This window comes from Coregonus lavaretus (genome assembly GCF_964263955.1).
Source record: "Coregonus lavaretus genome assembly, chromosome: 30".
NCBI classification, from domain to species: domain Eukaryota; kingdom Metazoa; phylum Chordata; class Actinopteri; order Salmoniformes; family Salmonidae; genus Coregonus; species Coregonus lavaretus.
This window is the reverse complement of record NC_140017.1, coordinates 38349738-38364159: the sequence shown is the minus strand read 5'-3', so window position 1 is coordinate 38364159 and position 14422 is coordinate 38349738. Positions and strand designations below refer to the sequence as shown.

The window sequence follows — 14422 nt, the reverse complement described above, 5'->3', positions numbered from 1 at the left end:
CAGAACCATTATAATTTTTTTGTTCCATTCCACTGTTCCGACTAGCAAAATAAAGATCTGAACTGGTTCCTTCCTGTTATTTTGAAACCTCTGAAATCGAGGTTAATATGGTGTGAGCAAGCTATAGATAGTAAATATTTGTTTACATGCATTGGTCAGACAAGTGTCGGGCTTTAACACAAACCCACATATAGTAGCCCCCCCCAAACAAAATATTCACAAAAGCAGTGCACTGGGCCTATACTACTCCTGTATTCAGGGCTGGTCCTGGCCATTCTGCTGCCCTAGGCGAGACAAAACTATTGCCACCCCTTCAAAACTAGAATAGTCTTAGTAAGCAAAATAAAGTTCAAAAGACATCTAAAATACTTATTTTCCAGAAGTTGAAGTTAAGTTTAATTTAGGTTATGAATGAAAGATGAAAAGGTATTTTCTGTATGTTTAAAATACATATTTTTCAGGACTTTGAAAAGGCATCTTTTCTGGACGATGAAAAATACGTATTTTCCGGAAGTTTAAATCAGGTTCATTTTCGGTTCTGAATGAAAGTTGAAAATAAGTAATTTATAGACGTCTACGTTTGGGCCAATTCAAGGCTGGTCAATCAATCAATCACACTTTATTTGCCAAATACAACAGGTGTAGACATTACAGTGAAATGCTTACTTACAAGCCCTTAACCAACAATGCAGTTTCTTTTAAAAAATAAAAAATTTAATAAAAAGTGTTAAGTAAAAAATAGATAAGTAAAAGATTCAAGCAAATAACTAAAGAGCAGCAGTAAAATAAATTGCAAATAGTCCGGGTAGCCATGATTAGCTGTTCAGGAGTCTTATGGCTTGGGGGTAGAAGCTGTTGAGAAGTCTTTTGGACCTAGACTTTGCGCAGAGAGAACAATCTATGACTAGGGTGGCTGGAGTCTTTGACAATTTTCCGGGCCTTCCTCTGACACTGCCTGGTATAGAGGTCCTGGATGGCAGGAAGCTCGGCCCCAGTGATGCACTGGGCCGTACGCACTATACGGCTGCCTATTCCTGCCTAATGAGGAGGCCGGCCTTGCCAGTATTAGCTGACCGATATAGCCCTCTGTAGCACGGGAAACATTTGCAGCATGGGGAGAAATCAACATGCGAGATGGCCTGAGGTTTGCATGTTATGGCCTGAGGTTTGCATGTTATGACCTGAGGTTTGCATGTTATGGTGAGAGTAGGCTACTTTCCTCTTGCGATGCTGATTTCCATACAGTCCACCAGGGGGATCCCTTCGCCCAGTATTGCTGTCATTTATTTTTAGGCCTCATCAATTGCTTTTGGTATTTCAGAGGTATTTATGAACAGAAGAACATACACTCAAACATATGACACACATCAAGGTGAAGAAAAGTGTATTTATATTAAAACCAAGGAAATGGCTCAAGGTCTTTAACCGGGTGCTTGTTTTAAAATGTATAGGCCTACCCATAATGCACTTTAGTCTTCTTAAAATTGTCTGGCCTCCAGAGAATCCATATTTTATTTAAATGAATGAATAAAATACCAGATAAGATGCAGAGAGAGAGAGAGAGAGAGAGATTGGAAAAGTGTGTAAGATTTGAGATGTGAGCTTTGTGTTCTTGTACAGCTCTGTGCTAGAAAAACAACCTACAAGCGAGACTAACTCTCTCTACAGACCTGTCAGGGTGTGCAGACTGCACAGACAGTCTCATTGTTCTGTCCCGTTGTGTGAGAAGAGACACACACACACACACATGCACACTATGAGAGGAGGAAGCCAGAAGCAGAACGTCTCCAGTGGAGTCCCCAATCCATTCCCAACATCTAGTCCCTATTTCCCCCCTCTGAGAGCGACAGCTAGCAGCCCAGTCAGTAGTACTTCCCATTTCCCATAAGGAGCCTTGTACTCTCCGCATTATTTAGCTATTCTTTCATGTGAACAGTTCTATTTCCAGACAATAATTTTTGTTCATACATACAAGGAAGAGTCTTGCATGAATGACTTAGAACACTGACTGAACACCATGTTGGGATGAAGCTAAACTGGTTTCCTGCACAGATAGATCTGATTGGTTAGTGCTGGTAAGGTCAATAATCCATTAAAGTATTGGCAGAAGACTAACCAACTAGACACCACCAGTAGAGATGCAGTATATTCCAGAATACTGAGGCTCTCTGCTCTTCCCTTCTACATTTTAGCTGGTCTGCCTGTCCTGCAGATGAAGATAACAGGACATTACATCGTCAATGTGTTTGTCTTCCGGTCGTGTGTGGTTGTGTGTGATGACACACGCCTCAGGATGGGCCCCAGGCTCTTCACTCATCTCTAGCGATTTTCTCTTTCTATACATTTCTCTTTTTTTCTCCCTTTCCCAGGGGATGGGATGTCTCAATTATTTCCAGGGAGGCCCCAGAGAGAGAGAGAGAGAGAGAGAGAGAGAGAGAGAGAGAGAGAGAGAGAGAGAGAGAGAGAGAGAGAGAGAGAGAGAGAGAGAGAGAGAGAGAGAGAGAGAGAGAGAGAGAGAATGCAGAGGGGGCTCTGAGAGTGCGCTGATCACTGAGGCCCTCGCTGACCCCTGACCTTCATCTTGACATCAGAGGTGACCCCTGGGGTCAAAGGTTGTGTGAATGTGCCGTTCCGGCGATTCACTCCACCGCCGGACGATGATGATCTTGTTCAGCCTTCCCTAGCTGTCTGACGTGATTACTGGGGCGGCAGATAGCCTAGCGGTTAAGAGCGTTGGGCCAGTAACTGAAAGGTTGTTGGTTCGAATCCGTGAGCCGACTAGGCACTTAACCCTAATTGCTCCTGTAAGTCGCTCTGGATAAGAGTGTCTGCTAAATTACTAAAATGTACATGTGGTGGTGATCTCAACCCCAGGCCCCACAGGGCCACACATCCATCTCTGCCTCTCCCCCACAGCCACGGCCGGGGCCTGCTAAGAGCATCAGCCCTCACAGGCTTAGTTAATGAGGAGAGAAAGTGAGACAGTGGTGAAAGGTTGTGGGTGAGAGACAGAAGATCTGTTTGTTTCAACAGCACACTCTGGAAAGGAGATATGGCTGACGGCCCCTTTCAGCCTTGGAATTCAGATCGGCTGTACATTTACATTTTAGACATTTAGCAGACGCTCTTATCCAGAGCGACTTAAAGTTAGTGAGTGCATACATTTTCATACTACATAAACTGCTTGCTCAAAGTAAAATTAAAAATGACACATCAGCAGATCAAGCACATCCAGAAGCTAACATATACAATATTCTTTGCTCCATCTGATCTCACTACACAAACAATCGAGTTCCCCCTTCCTGTGGCTCCTTTGTGAGATAAGTCAAGAATAACAACAGAAACCCATAACCCTGTAGGTGTTCTCACCAATGTGTCTTTCTGGTTGGACTGGGGAGCATCTCACCCTACCTAGGACAAGTCTAAGTCGACAGACAGAACAGCACCACATGAGGAGGGGGATTTATTAACTAAACAGCTCTTCTCCCGGAATTATGGCCTTAAGTCAAGTATGAAACTACATATCAGCCCTGAACTCCCTCACTTAGAATAGAAACAAACTGTTGCCAGGCTCACAAAGACGCCATTAAAAGCCTCATTAGCCTAAAGGGTTGTCAGTTGGGTGGCCTCCACACAAATAACTCAATTGGAAAATGCAATCAGCCCTCCAGTTGATAAAAAGTCTAAAAATACAAAACAATGCAACACTTTAAAGAACCAATGCAGCTGTTTTTATCTCAATATCAAATCATTTCTGGGTAACAATTAAGTACCTTATTGTAATAGTTTTTCATTAAAATGCTCAAAAAGAAACAAAAATAGCTTTTTTTAGCATCAAAACGGATTGCCGCGTTCAAAACAGCTAGGAACTTAGATCTTGGAACTCGGAAATCTCAAACTTCAGTGCATTCAAGACAACTAGGAACTCTGCAAAAAACTAGCTCCAACTTGGAAAAATCGTCATCCAACTCAGAATTCCAAGTCGGAAACTCTGGAATATTTCTAGAGCTCCAACTTTCCGACTAGAGGATCACTGACATCATGATTTGGCCTAGTTTTTTTCAGAGTTCGCAGTTGTATTGAAAGCACCATATTTCTCACGCAATAATTTTGCTAGGACTGTCTGGGAGTAGTCTGAGCGGGGAGGGGAAAACTGAAAACAAGCTGTTATTGGCAGCAAGGTTTAACTCTCTTTGTTATAGGTCTATTAACTAATTTACCGCCTGGTGATGTCACCAGGCAAGCTGAAGCTCCACCCATGCTGTCACGTCTCCTCCCGTTGCTCCCCTCCGGCGCTCTGATTCGCCGGTCTACTGAGCCACCGGTCTGAGCGCACCACCTCGGCAACACCGGAATGGAAACCCAACGCACCCTAATCACCTCCAGCGCACCTGCACCTCATCATCTCATCACCACCCCTATAAAGCCCTGGACTGTTCAGTGTTGTGTTGTGTGTGATTGTTAGTGTCTTGTCGTGTACTCGCTCTTTGTTGTTCTCTTGCTCAGTGTTAAGTAAACCTTTACGTTGTTGATTCCTGCGTCTGCGTCCTGCCTCTTCGTATCCTCAGTACTCGTCACACATGCAAAACCTGCCGAATAGAAGGTCCTGTGTAGATTGTATGTTTAACCAGAAACTATCAGGAAATAAGACTGATCTATTTTTTCACATTTTTACAGTGTTTTTTAAAATTGTTATCATTATTTCATTTTTTATATGGGGTAGATCAGCTTTAATATTGCAGATAGATTGTAACTTCCATCAATGTAATTGTCTGCATCACTTCCAATCCCCCATATGCTTTTTTTCTTGTAAATATATATATATATATATATATATACATACATACACATACAGTGGGGAGAACAAGTATTTGATACACTGCCGATTTTGCAGGTTTTCCTACTTACAAAGCATGTAGAGGTCTGTAATTTTTATCATAGGTACACTTCAACTGTGAGGGACGGAATCAAAAAATCCAGAAAATAAAACAAAAAAAATCCTAAAAAATAAGAAAAATCCAAAAATCCAGAAAATCACATTGTATGATTTTTAAGTAATTATTTTGCATTTTATTGCATGACATAAGTATTTGATACATCAGAAAAGCAGAACTTAATATTTGGTACAGAAACCTTTGTTTGCAATTACAGAGATCATACGTTTCCTGTAGGTCTTGACCAGGTTTGCACACACTGCAGCAGGGATTTTGGCCCACTCCTTCATACAGATCTTCTCCAGATCCTTCAGGTTTCGGGGCTGTCGCTGGGCAATATGGACTTTCAGCTCCCTCCAAAGATTTTCTATTGGGTTCAGGTCTGGAGACTGGCTAGGCCACTCTAGGACCTTGAGATGCTTCTTACGGAGCCACTCCTTAGTTGCCCTGGCTGTGTGTTTTGGGTCGTTGTCATGCTGGAAGACCCAGCCAAGACCCATCTTCAATGCTCTTACTGAGGGAAGGAGGTTGTTGGCCAAGATCTCGCGATACATGGCCCCATCCATCCTCCCCTCAATACGGTGCAGTCGTCCTGTCCCCTTTGCAGAAAAGCATCCCCAAAGAATGATGTTTCCACATCCATGCTTCACGGTTGGGATGGTGTTCTTGGGGTTGTACTCATCCTTCTTCTTCCTCCAAACACGGCGAGTGGAGTTTAGACCAAAAAGCTCTATTTTTGTGTCTCATCAGACCACATGACCTTCTCCCATTCCTCCTCTGGATCATCCAGATGGTCATTGGCAAACTTCAGACGGGCCTGGACATGCGCTGGCTTGAGCAGGGGGACCTTGCGTGCGCTGCAGGATTTTAAGCCATGACGGCGTAGTGTGTTACTAATGGTTTTCTTTGAGACTGTGGTCCCAGCTCTCTTCAGGTCATTGACCAGGTCCTGACGTGTAGTTCTGGGCTGATCCCTCACCACGAGGTGAGATCTTGCATGGAGCCCCAGACCGAGGGTGATTGACCGTCATCATGAACTTCTTCCATTTTCTAATAATTGCTCCAACAGTTGTTGCCTTCTCACCAAGCTGCTTGCCTATTGTCCTGTAGCCCATCCCAGCCTTGTGCAGGTCTACAATTTTATCCCTGATGTCCTTACACAGCTCTCTGGTCTTGGCCATTGTGGAGAGGTTGGAGTCTGTTTGATTGAGTGTGTGGACAGGTGTCTTTTATACAGGTAACGAGTTCAAACAGGTGCAGTTAATACAGGTAATGAGTGGAGAACAGGAGGGCTTCTTAAAGAAAAACTAACAGGTCTGTGAGAGCCGGAATTCTTACTGGTTGGTAGGTGATCAAATACTTATGTCATGCAATAAAATGCAAATTAATTACTTAAAAATCATACAATGTGATTTTCTGGATTTTTGTTTTAGATTCCGTCTCTCACAGTTGAAGTGTACCTATGATAAATTTTACAATAATTATATTTTGTTTGTTTTTACCCCTGAACTTCCTCTACCCTCAACCTTAACCTCTCCGATCATTTTCATGATGTCCATCCGGTTTGCTTCTATATGCCATATCTTTCTAACTGTGCTCTTTCACAAAAGCTCCCAACCTACAACCTATATACTTATTATGGACACAGTATGTCTTACATAGTTATCTTGTTGTTATTAGTTGTTGTTAGTTATTAGTCCCATCCTTCAGCTCAATTCAACACCTCCCATCAATCTCTTAACACCATCCATATTGGATTTATATTTGCCATATATTTTTCAACTGTACTGCGATGTTTCACAAAAGTTCTGAACCCTTCTATTCTCATAGTTTCTACAGATTGTAAATTGAAAATAAACATTTTTGCTAAAAGTATTATTATATTATTGATCGACTGACTATGACTTTTCAGATCACCCAGTAGTGCTATCTGCAGGGTTAGCTCCAGATAAATATTGCAATCCTTTAGCCATTCCTGGACCTATGACCGAAAACAAGCTACAAATGGACAGTACCAAAACAAATGATCTAATGATTCTGTCTCTTCGTAGCAAAATCTGCAGAGCTGGGAAGATTGTATCCCCCATATAAATAACATTCTATTGGTAGCAAGAATTTTGTATAATAATTTAAATTGAAAAATTATACGTTTTGAATCCGGCATCGTTTTGCTTATCAGTTCATAAACACTATGCAATGGAATCGGTACGTCAAAAATCTCTTCCCAACTATTTTGCAATCTATATGGGATGGCTGTCAATCCTTTGGTCCTTAAATGAAACTGGTATACTTTTTTATTTATCACAATTTTCTTTCACCAATTATGGTCTTTAATGTAAGGCCGACAGACAAGTTCCTTACTTTTTCCCCCTTCCACTTTCCTCTTCCATTTTTGCGGTAATGCTGCAATTATTTGGTTGTAATTTTGGGTAGAGCAGACATTTCCATATGTTTTTGTTAGCTCCACCAGTCCTACCTATGATATAATTTACGAAGATTATACCTTTTTTAAACATTCTTTCAAAAAATAATGTTTTTTTTTTTATCAATTAGTATATTTTAGTTTAACCACAATATTTGTTGCATTATTTGTTCTGTCGTTTCTGGAGGATTAAATTGAAATTCCAACTAACTTTCTATGGCTTGTTTTAGAAATAGTGATATTTGGGAGATGATTTCCTTTTCAAATAACTGAAAGTGAGATGTTGTAATCTGAATAAAGGGAAAAAGGCCATTCTTGAACATGGGGTGAGACAATCTTACTAATTTGCTAGAGAACCAGTTCGGATTTAAGTATAACTTTTGTATGACTGAAGCTTTTAGTGATAGGTCTAATGCTTTAATATTTAATAATTTCTGTCCTCCGAATTCATATTCATTATATAAATAGGCACATTTAATTTTGTCTGGCTTGCCGTTCCAAATAAAATGGAATATATTTTTTTCTCATATAATTTAAAAAACTGTTCGCTAGGCGTAGGCAAGACCATAAGCAAATAGGTAAACTGGGATAATACTAAAGAGTTAATCAGGGTGATTTTTCCACAAATAGACAGGTATTTACCTTTCCATGGTAGCAAGATCTTATCTATTTTTGCTAACTTTCTATTAAAACATATTGGAGTGAGATCATTTATTTAATTTGGGATATGTATTCCGAGTATATCCACATCACCATCAGACCGTTTTATTGGTAAACTACAGTACATGGTAATGTAATTTTTTTTATTTTTTAGTGATCCAATACGTAATATAGTACATTTATCATAATTTGGTTGTAATCCAGAGAGGTTAGAAAATGTGTCTAGATCCTCTATGAGGCTTTGGAGTGATTCAAGTTGTGGATTTAAAATAAAACATGAATCATCAGCATACAATGACACCTTTGTTTTTAAGCCCTGGATTTCTAATCCCTTGATATTATTGTTGGATCTGATTTGAATAACTAACATTTCGATGTCCATAATAAATAGATATGCCGATAGTGGACAACCTTGTTTTACTCCTCTTGACAATTTAAAACTTTCTGAGAAATAGCCATTATTTACTATTTTACACCTAGGGTTACTTTACATTCTTTTAACCCATTTTATAAGAGATTCTCCAAAACTGAAATGCTCCAGGCATTTATATATAAACTCCAGTCGTACTTTATCAAATGCCTTTTCAAAGTCTGCTATGAATAGTAGGCCTGGCTTCCCAGATGTTTCATAGTGTTCTATTGTTTCATAGTGTTCTATTGTTTCATAGTGTTCTATTGTTTCATAGTGTACAATTGTTTCATAGTGTTCTAGTGTTTCATAGTGTTCTAGTGTTTCATAGTGTACTATTGTTTCATAATGTACTATTGTTTCATAGTGTTCTATTGTTTCAGTGTTCTATTGTTTCATAGTGTTCTATTGTTTCATAGTGTTCTATTGTTTCATAGTGTTCTATTGTTTCACAGTGTTCTATTGTTTCACAGTGTTCTATTGTTTCACAGTGTTCTATTGTTTCATAGTGTTCTATTGTTTCATAGTGTACTATTGTTTCAGTGTTCTATTGTTTCATAGTGTTCTATTGTTTCATAGTGTTCTATTGTTTCATAGTGTTCTATTGTTTCATAGTGTTCTATTGTTTCATAGTGTACTATTGTTTCATAGTGTTCTATTGTTTCATAGTGTTCTATTGTTTCATAGTGTTCTATTGTTTCATAGTGTTCTATTGTTTCATAGTGTACTATTGTTTCATAGTGTTCTATTGTTTCATAGTGTACTATTGTTTCATAGTGTTCTATTGTTTCATAGTGTACTATTGTTTCATAGTGTACTATTGTTTCATAGTGTACTATTGTTTCATAGTGTTCTATTGTTTCCAGTACTAGCCTTATATTATCTCCAATGTATCGTCCATGTAAAAAACCTGTCTGATTAGAATGAATAATGTCCGACAATACCTTTTGAATTCTATGCGCTATACATTTTGCTAGGATTTTTGCATCACAACACTGAAGTGTAAGGGGCCTCCAATTTTTTCTAATGGTCTGGATCTTTATATTTCCCACTTGTATCCTGTTTCAGTAATAATGAAATCAGACCTTCTTCTTGAGTGTCTGATAATCTACCATTTACACAGGAGTGGTTAAAACATGCTAATAACGGTCCTCTGAGTATATCAAAAAAGGTTTGTTATACCTCGACTGGTATGCCATCCAACCCTGGAGTTTCCCCAGACTTTTGCAGTGTTAGTTTCATCAGCTGTTGTACAATATAATACAAAACACATGAAAAAAAATGAGTTTTAACTGCACTGGACCTTTAAGTCAACAATGCAATGGCTTACGGCGTGAATGATTACGACTGCCAATGGGTCCTAATTTGGTGTGTGCATGTGTGTCCTCCTACTATTACACATTTTATTGATAAGCACTGGAAGTGCACAGCCTAAAGATAAGTTATGACAATCGTAAAAAAATCTTAGGATAAATGGTTAAAGTTGTCATTAAAATATACAAAACCAATGATGTATGTAAGTAAGACATGTAAGCATGTGCTTTCTGAGTGAAAACCAAACAGTATACACTTACCCTTTCTGATAACCAGGTGGCGAATCGCATCTCTGCATGTCTGGCAGACATATCAGTGTGGATGACAGAATCACCACCTCAAGCTGAACCTCGGCAAGACGGAGCTGCTCTTCCTCCAGAGGAAGGACTGCCCGTTCCATGATCTCGCCATCACGGTTGACAACTCCGTTGTGTCCTCCTCCCAGAGTGCAAAGAGCCTTGGCATGACCCTGGACAACACCCTGTCGTTCTCCGCTAACATCAAGGCGGTGATCCGATCCTGTAGGTTCATGATCTACAACATTCGCAGAGTACGACCCTGCCTTACACAGGAAGCGGCACAGGTCCTAATCCAGGCACTTGTCATCTCCCGTCTGGATTACTGCAACTCGCTGTTGGCTGGGCTCCCTGCCTGTGCCATTAAACCCCTACAACTCATCCAGAATGCCGCAGCCCGTCTGGTGTTCAACCTTCCCAAGTTCTCTCACGTCACCCCGCTCCTCCGCACACTCCACTGGCTTCCAGTTGAAGCTCGCATCTGCTACAAGACCATGGTGCTTGCCTACGGAGCTGTGAGGGGAACGGCACCTCCGTACCTTCAGGCTCTGATCAGTCCCTACACCCAAACGAGGGCATTGCGTTCATCCACCTCTGGCCTGCTGGCCCCCCTACCTCTGCGGAAGCACAGTTCCCACTCAGCCCAGTCAAAACTGTTCGCTGCTCTGGCACCCCAACGGTGGAACAAGCTCCCTCACGACGCCAGGACAGCGGAGTCACTCACCACCTTCCGGAGACACTTGAAACCCCACCTCTTTAAGGAATACCTGGGATAGGATCAAGTAATCCTTCTACCCCCCCTTACCCCACCCCCAAAAAAAATTTGTAAAGTGGTTATCCCACTGGCTATAAGGTGAATGCACCAATTTGTAAGTCGCTCTGGATAAGAGCGTCTGCTAAATGACGAAAATGTAATGTAAATGTATCAAATAACTAAGAAAGAGCATCAGTTGTTCGCGAGCCATGTAGAAATCCAGTCCACATTTTACCCTCTAGAAAATTGCCAGCTCCCACACTACTCCGTGGCAGTATTCAATACAGTAGGTTCCCGTTCAATAAAGTCCATTCCTCGACACTGTTCAATAAGCGAAGGGACTGTTCGATAGCTCCGCTCCGTGTTTTCTGCTCTTCCACTGAACCCTAACCCTCTCTCTCTCTGTCAGCTTCTCATTCCGTCTCAATATGCCTCAAGATGGCGGCCAATGCGGGATCAATGTTTCAATATTGGAAACGCTTTGATTTACAACTACTGCAGGTCAGTCTTTTCTACTTTGAGTTGCTTCGTACAATTTCATTTTTTTTGCTAAGTTCGCTGCGTTGACAATATGTTTTGGGTTCGAATGGCTTTTCTGTCGGTATTTCGATCCGCTTGTAGAGAGACCTCTTTTCGCATTGATGAAAGTGGCTTTCTCGCTGATCAGAAATTGATCCTCTTTGTTCAATTCCCATCGATCGGCTGGTGCCCTGGCGATGGCGTGGGGGGGTAACGTCGTTACCGCATAAAAACACAATTCTGGGTCCGGAGCAGACCATAATATCCCCCAGAAATACACGCATGTCTCCTTGTCAACTTTTTTAGCATGAAGTAGCTAGGCAGCTAACTGCTTGTTAGCTTGGTCTGGAGCTTGGGTTTGTTGGTCTTTGGAGAAAAAACATGAAGTGCGTCTACGATGGTGGCGCTGTGATCAGTGATGTCCTCTGGAGCTGTCAGATCAGACCCAAACGCTTAGACAAGTTTGAGTTTGACGGTAACTTTCTAGCCCAATAGATTTGAACACATTCGGCTGCATTTGAGTGATAACTGACCTAACTAGCTAGTTGTTTTTGCTAACATAGCTAAAGCTAGGTTGTGTTGTTGTCGACTCGGATAAGTTGCAGCAGTTCCGTCCAGGCAGCAGCTTGCTAAACCCTTATTACGCGCTCTTCTCATCTGGCATTATATTACATTTTTAACGAACACAAAAATATTAGTGTTGCAAATTGTATCGGTATGCCAGATCGGTGCCACATGTGGCTTACTTACTAGCAATCTACGTTATATTTGTGGCATAACATGAATTCTTTTTTTAGTCAGGAAGGTTCTCAATTCGGTGGGGGGTGGAAATGCACCATGTTGGGAGGAAAGAAACAGCCGATTTGTAGTAGGGGAAGAATGAATATATCTATGACTGTAAGTCGCTTTGGATAAAAGCGTCTGCTAAATGGCATATTATTATTATTATCACGTTCAATAGGGCTGTAGTCTAAATGTGTGCTTGGCCATATGCTGACTATGCTGCACTCATGCGCTATAATCAAGGCTCATCTCCGTTTATCCAAATGTATTTGATCCCTTCTGCTGTTGCCTGTGATTCATCTACAGATGAAATTATTTCAGTAACTTGCATCCTCCCTCCCTTTCCGTCCTCTTTTTATTTTTTTTCTCCCTCTTTGAAGTGGAGTGTCCACATTTGTCTGGGATCTGGCTTTTGATACATTGACTGCCAGCGCAGTGCACTGCACTGCACAGCCAGGACATGAAATATGCATCACACAAGTTTGTGATAAGGCCCTGGGTAAATATGGCAAAGGCCCATCAGAAGCTGTTAGTCAGGACAGTGAATCTGGTTGCGTGCAGAGCAGAGGCCAGCAGGCCTATCTGGAGGAGAGGAACCAGCCAGAGCTGTGTGCTCTCAGAACGTTCACTGGCTATTATTGATTACATCTTATTTACTGGCCCTCGCACTGTGCTTCCTGCTCCCACTGTGCTTCCTGCTCCCACTGTGCTTCCTGCTCCCACTGTGCTTCCTGCTCCCACTGTGCTGCCTGCTCCCACTGTGCTGCCTGCTCCCAATGTGCTGCCTGCTCCCACTGTGCTGCCTTCCAAGGAGAATCTCTGATCATCACGGCCTGTCTGTCTGTACTCAGGCTTGTCAGTTGTTTGCAAACTTGTTAGCTGCCTCCCTTTGATCAGAAACTGGTGCTTATAGTGGTGGATTCTGCCAGAGGAGTCATGCCCATAGGGGGCACAGGTGCACCCTCAGATCTGTCCTGTAAAAAATAAAATAAAATCCACCTAGCAATTTTATGAAGTTGGCTTTAGCTAGCCTATTTAGGTTCCCAATTCCCACTAGCTGCCAAGAAGCCATTTCAGGCTGTCAATCAAGTTATCCACACCCGTCACTGTATATATATTTTCTGTTGTATTTTTGACTTTATGTTTTGTTTACCCCATATGTAACTATGTATTGTTGTTTTTTATCACACTGCTTTGCTTTATCTTGGCCAGGTCGCAGTTGTAAATGAGAACTTGTTCTCAACTGGCTTACCTGGTTAAATAAAGGTGAACAAATAAATAAAAACTATTATAGCAGCCATCTTGTCTGAGTATCTTAGGTGGCAGACTTAAGGTTGGTAGACTAGAAAAGCTAAATGTACTGAATAATACTTGCATTCCTTTAAATCTTTTACCCAGATTTTAGCAGAGATTCAGAGAATCATATTTTGTTTATTTAAAAAAAGAACCACCCGTCAGAATACAGATGGCTCAAGAATTATGCTTAAATATGCAGAAAAAGATACATATTTTTTTACATTGCAATATGATTATGGCTCTAGATTGCAGGAAAAATGTGTTTCGGGTGTTTGAAAAATTCAAAATTCTCCAACTTACGGACGGGGGGGGGGCACCTCCGAACCTCTCCCCAGCCATCCTCACATACTTTGTGCCCCCTCAGAGTTTTTGGGTGCATGACTCCCCTGTGTGCTGCTGCATTACATTGGGTCGTTTTTTTGGGGTCATATATTCTGTAACAGCAGCACAACCGAACCAACATCAATAGCTGTTGCGTGTGTCCAGGGCTTAAATAGCAGCCTGCCTGTTTATGGCCATTAAAACCTCATTTGATCTGTGGCACTTTTTATTCCCTCAATGAGAAACAGCTACTGGACAAAGAGTGCTTTGAGCTGTTAGTTAGTCTGTCTCTGGCTCCCCGGGATAGAGAGTACTTTGAGCTGTTAGTTAGTCTGTCTCTGGCTCCCCGGGTTAGGGTTAGAGAGTGCTTTGAGCTGTTAGTTAGTCTTGTCTCTGGCTCCCTGGGATAGAGAGTGCTTTGAGCTGTTAGTTAGTCTGTCTCTGGCTCCCTGGGATAGAGAGTGCTTTGAGCTGTTAGTTAGTCTGTCTCTGGCTCCCCAGGTTAGAGTGCTTTGAGCTGTTAGTTAGTCTGTCTCTGGCTCCCTGGGATAGAGAGTGCTTTGAGCTGTTAGTTAGTCTGTCTCTGGCTCCCTGGGATAGAGAGTGCTTTGAGCTGTTAGTTAGTCTGTCTCTGGCTCCCCGGGATAGAGAGTGCTTTGAGCTGTTAGTTAGTCTGTCTCTGGATCCCTGGGATAGAGAGTACTTTGAGCTATT

The 14422-nt window shown here is 41.5% G+C and overlaps 1 protein-coding gene across 1 annotated transcript in view; it reads left to right on the top strand.

The window, feature by feature from the left end:
• The first annotated feature begins 11216 nt into the window (after positions 1 to 11216).
• The window catches only part of LOC311106254 (homeobox protein cut-like 1), a 121423-nt gene continuing 118217 nt past the window's right edge, over positions 11217 to 14422 (top strand). The window contains exon 1 of the mRNA XM_084148548.1: positions 11217 to 11290. Within this exon, the coding sequence (XP_084004674.1) occupies positions 11228 to 11290 (63 nt within the window). The 5' untranslated portion in view covers positions 11217 to 11227. The remainder of the gene's footprint in view (positions 11291 to 14422) is intronic.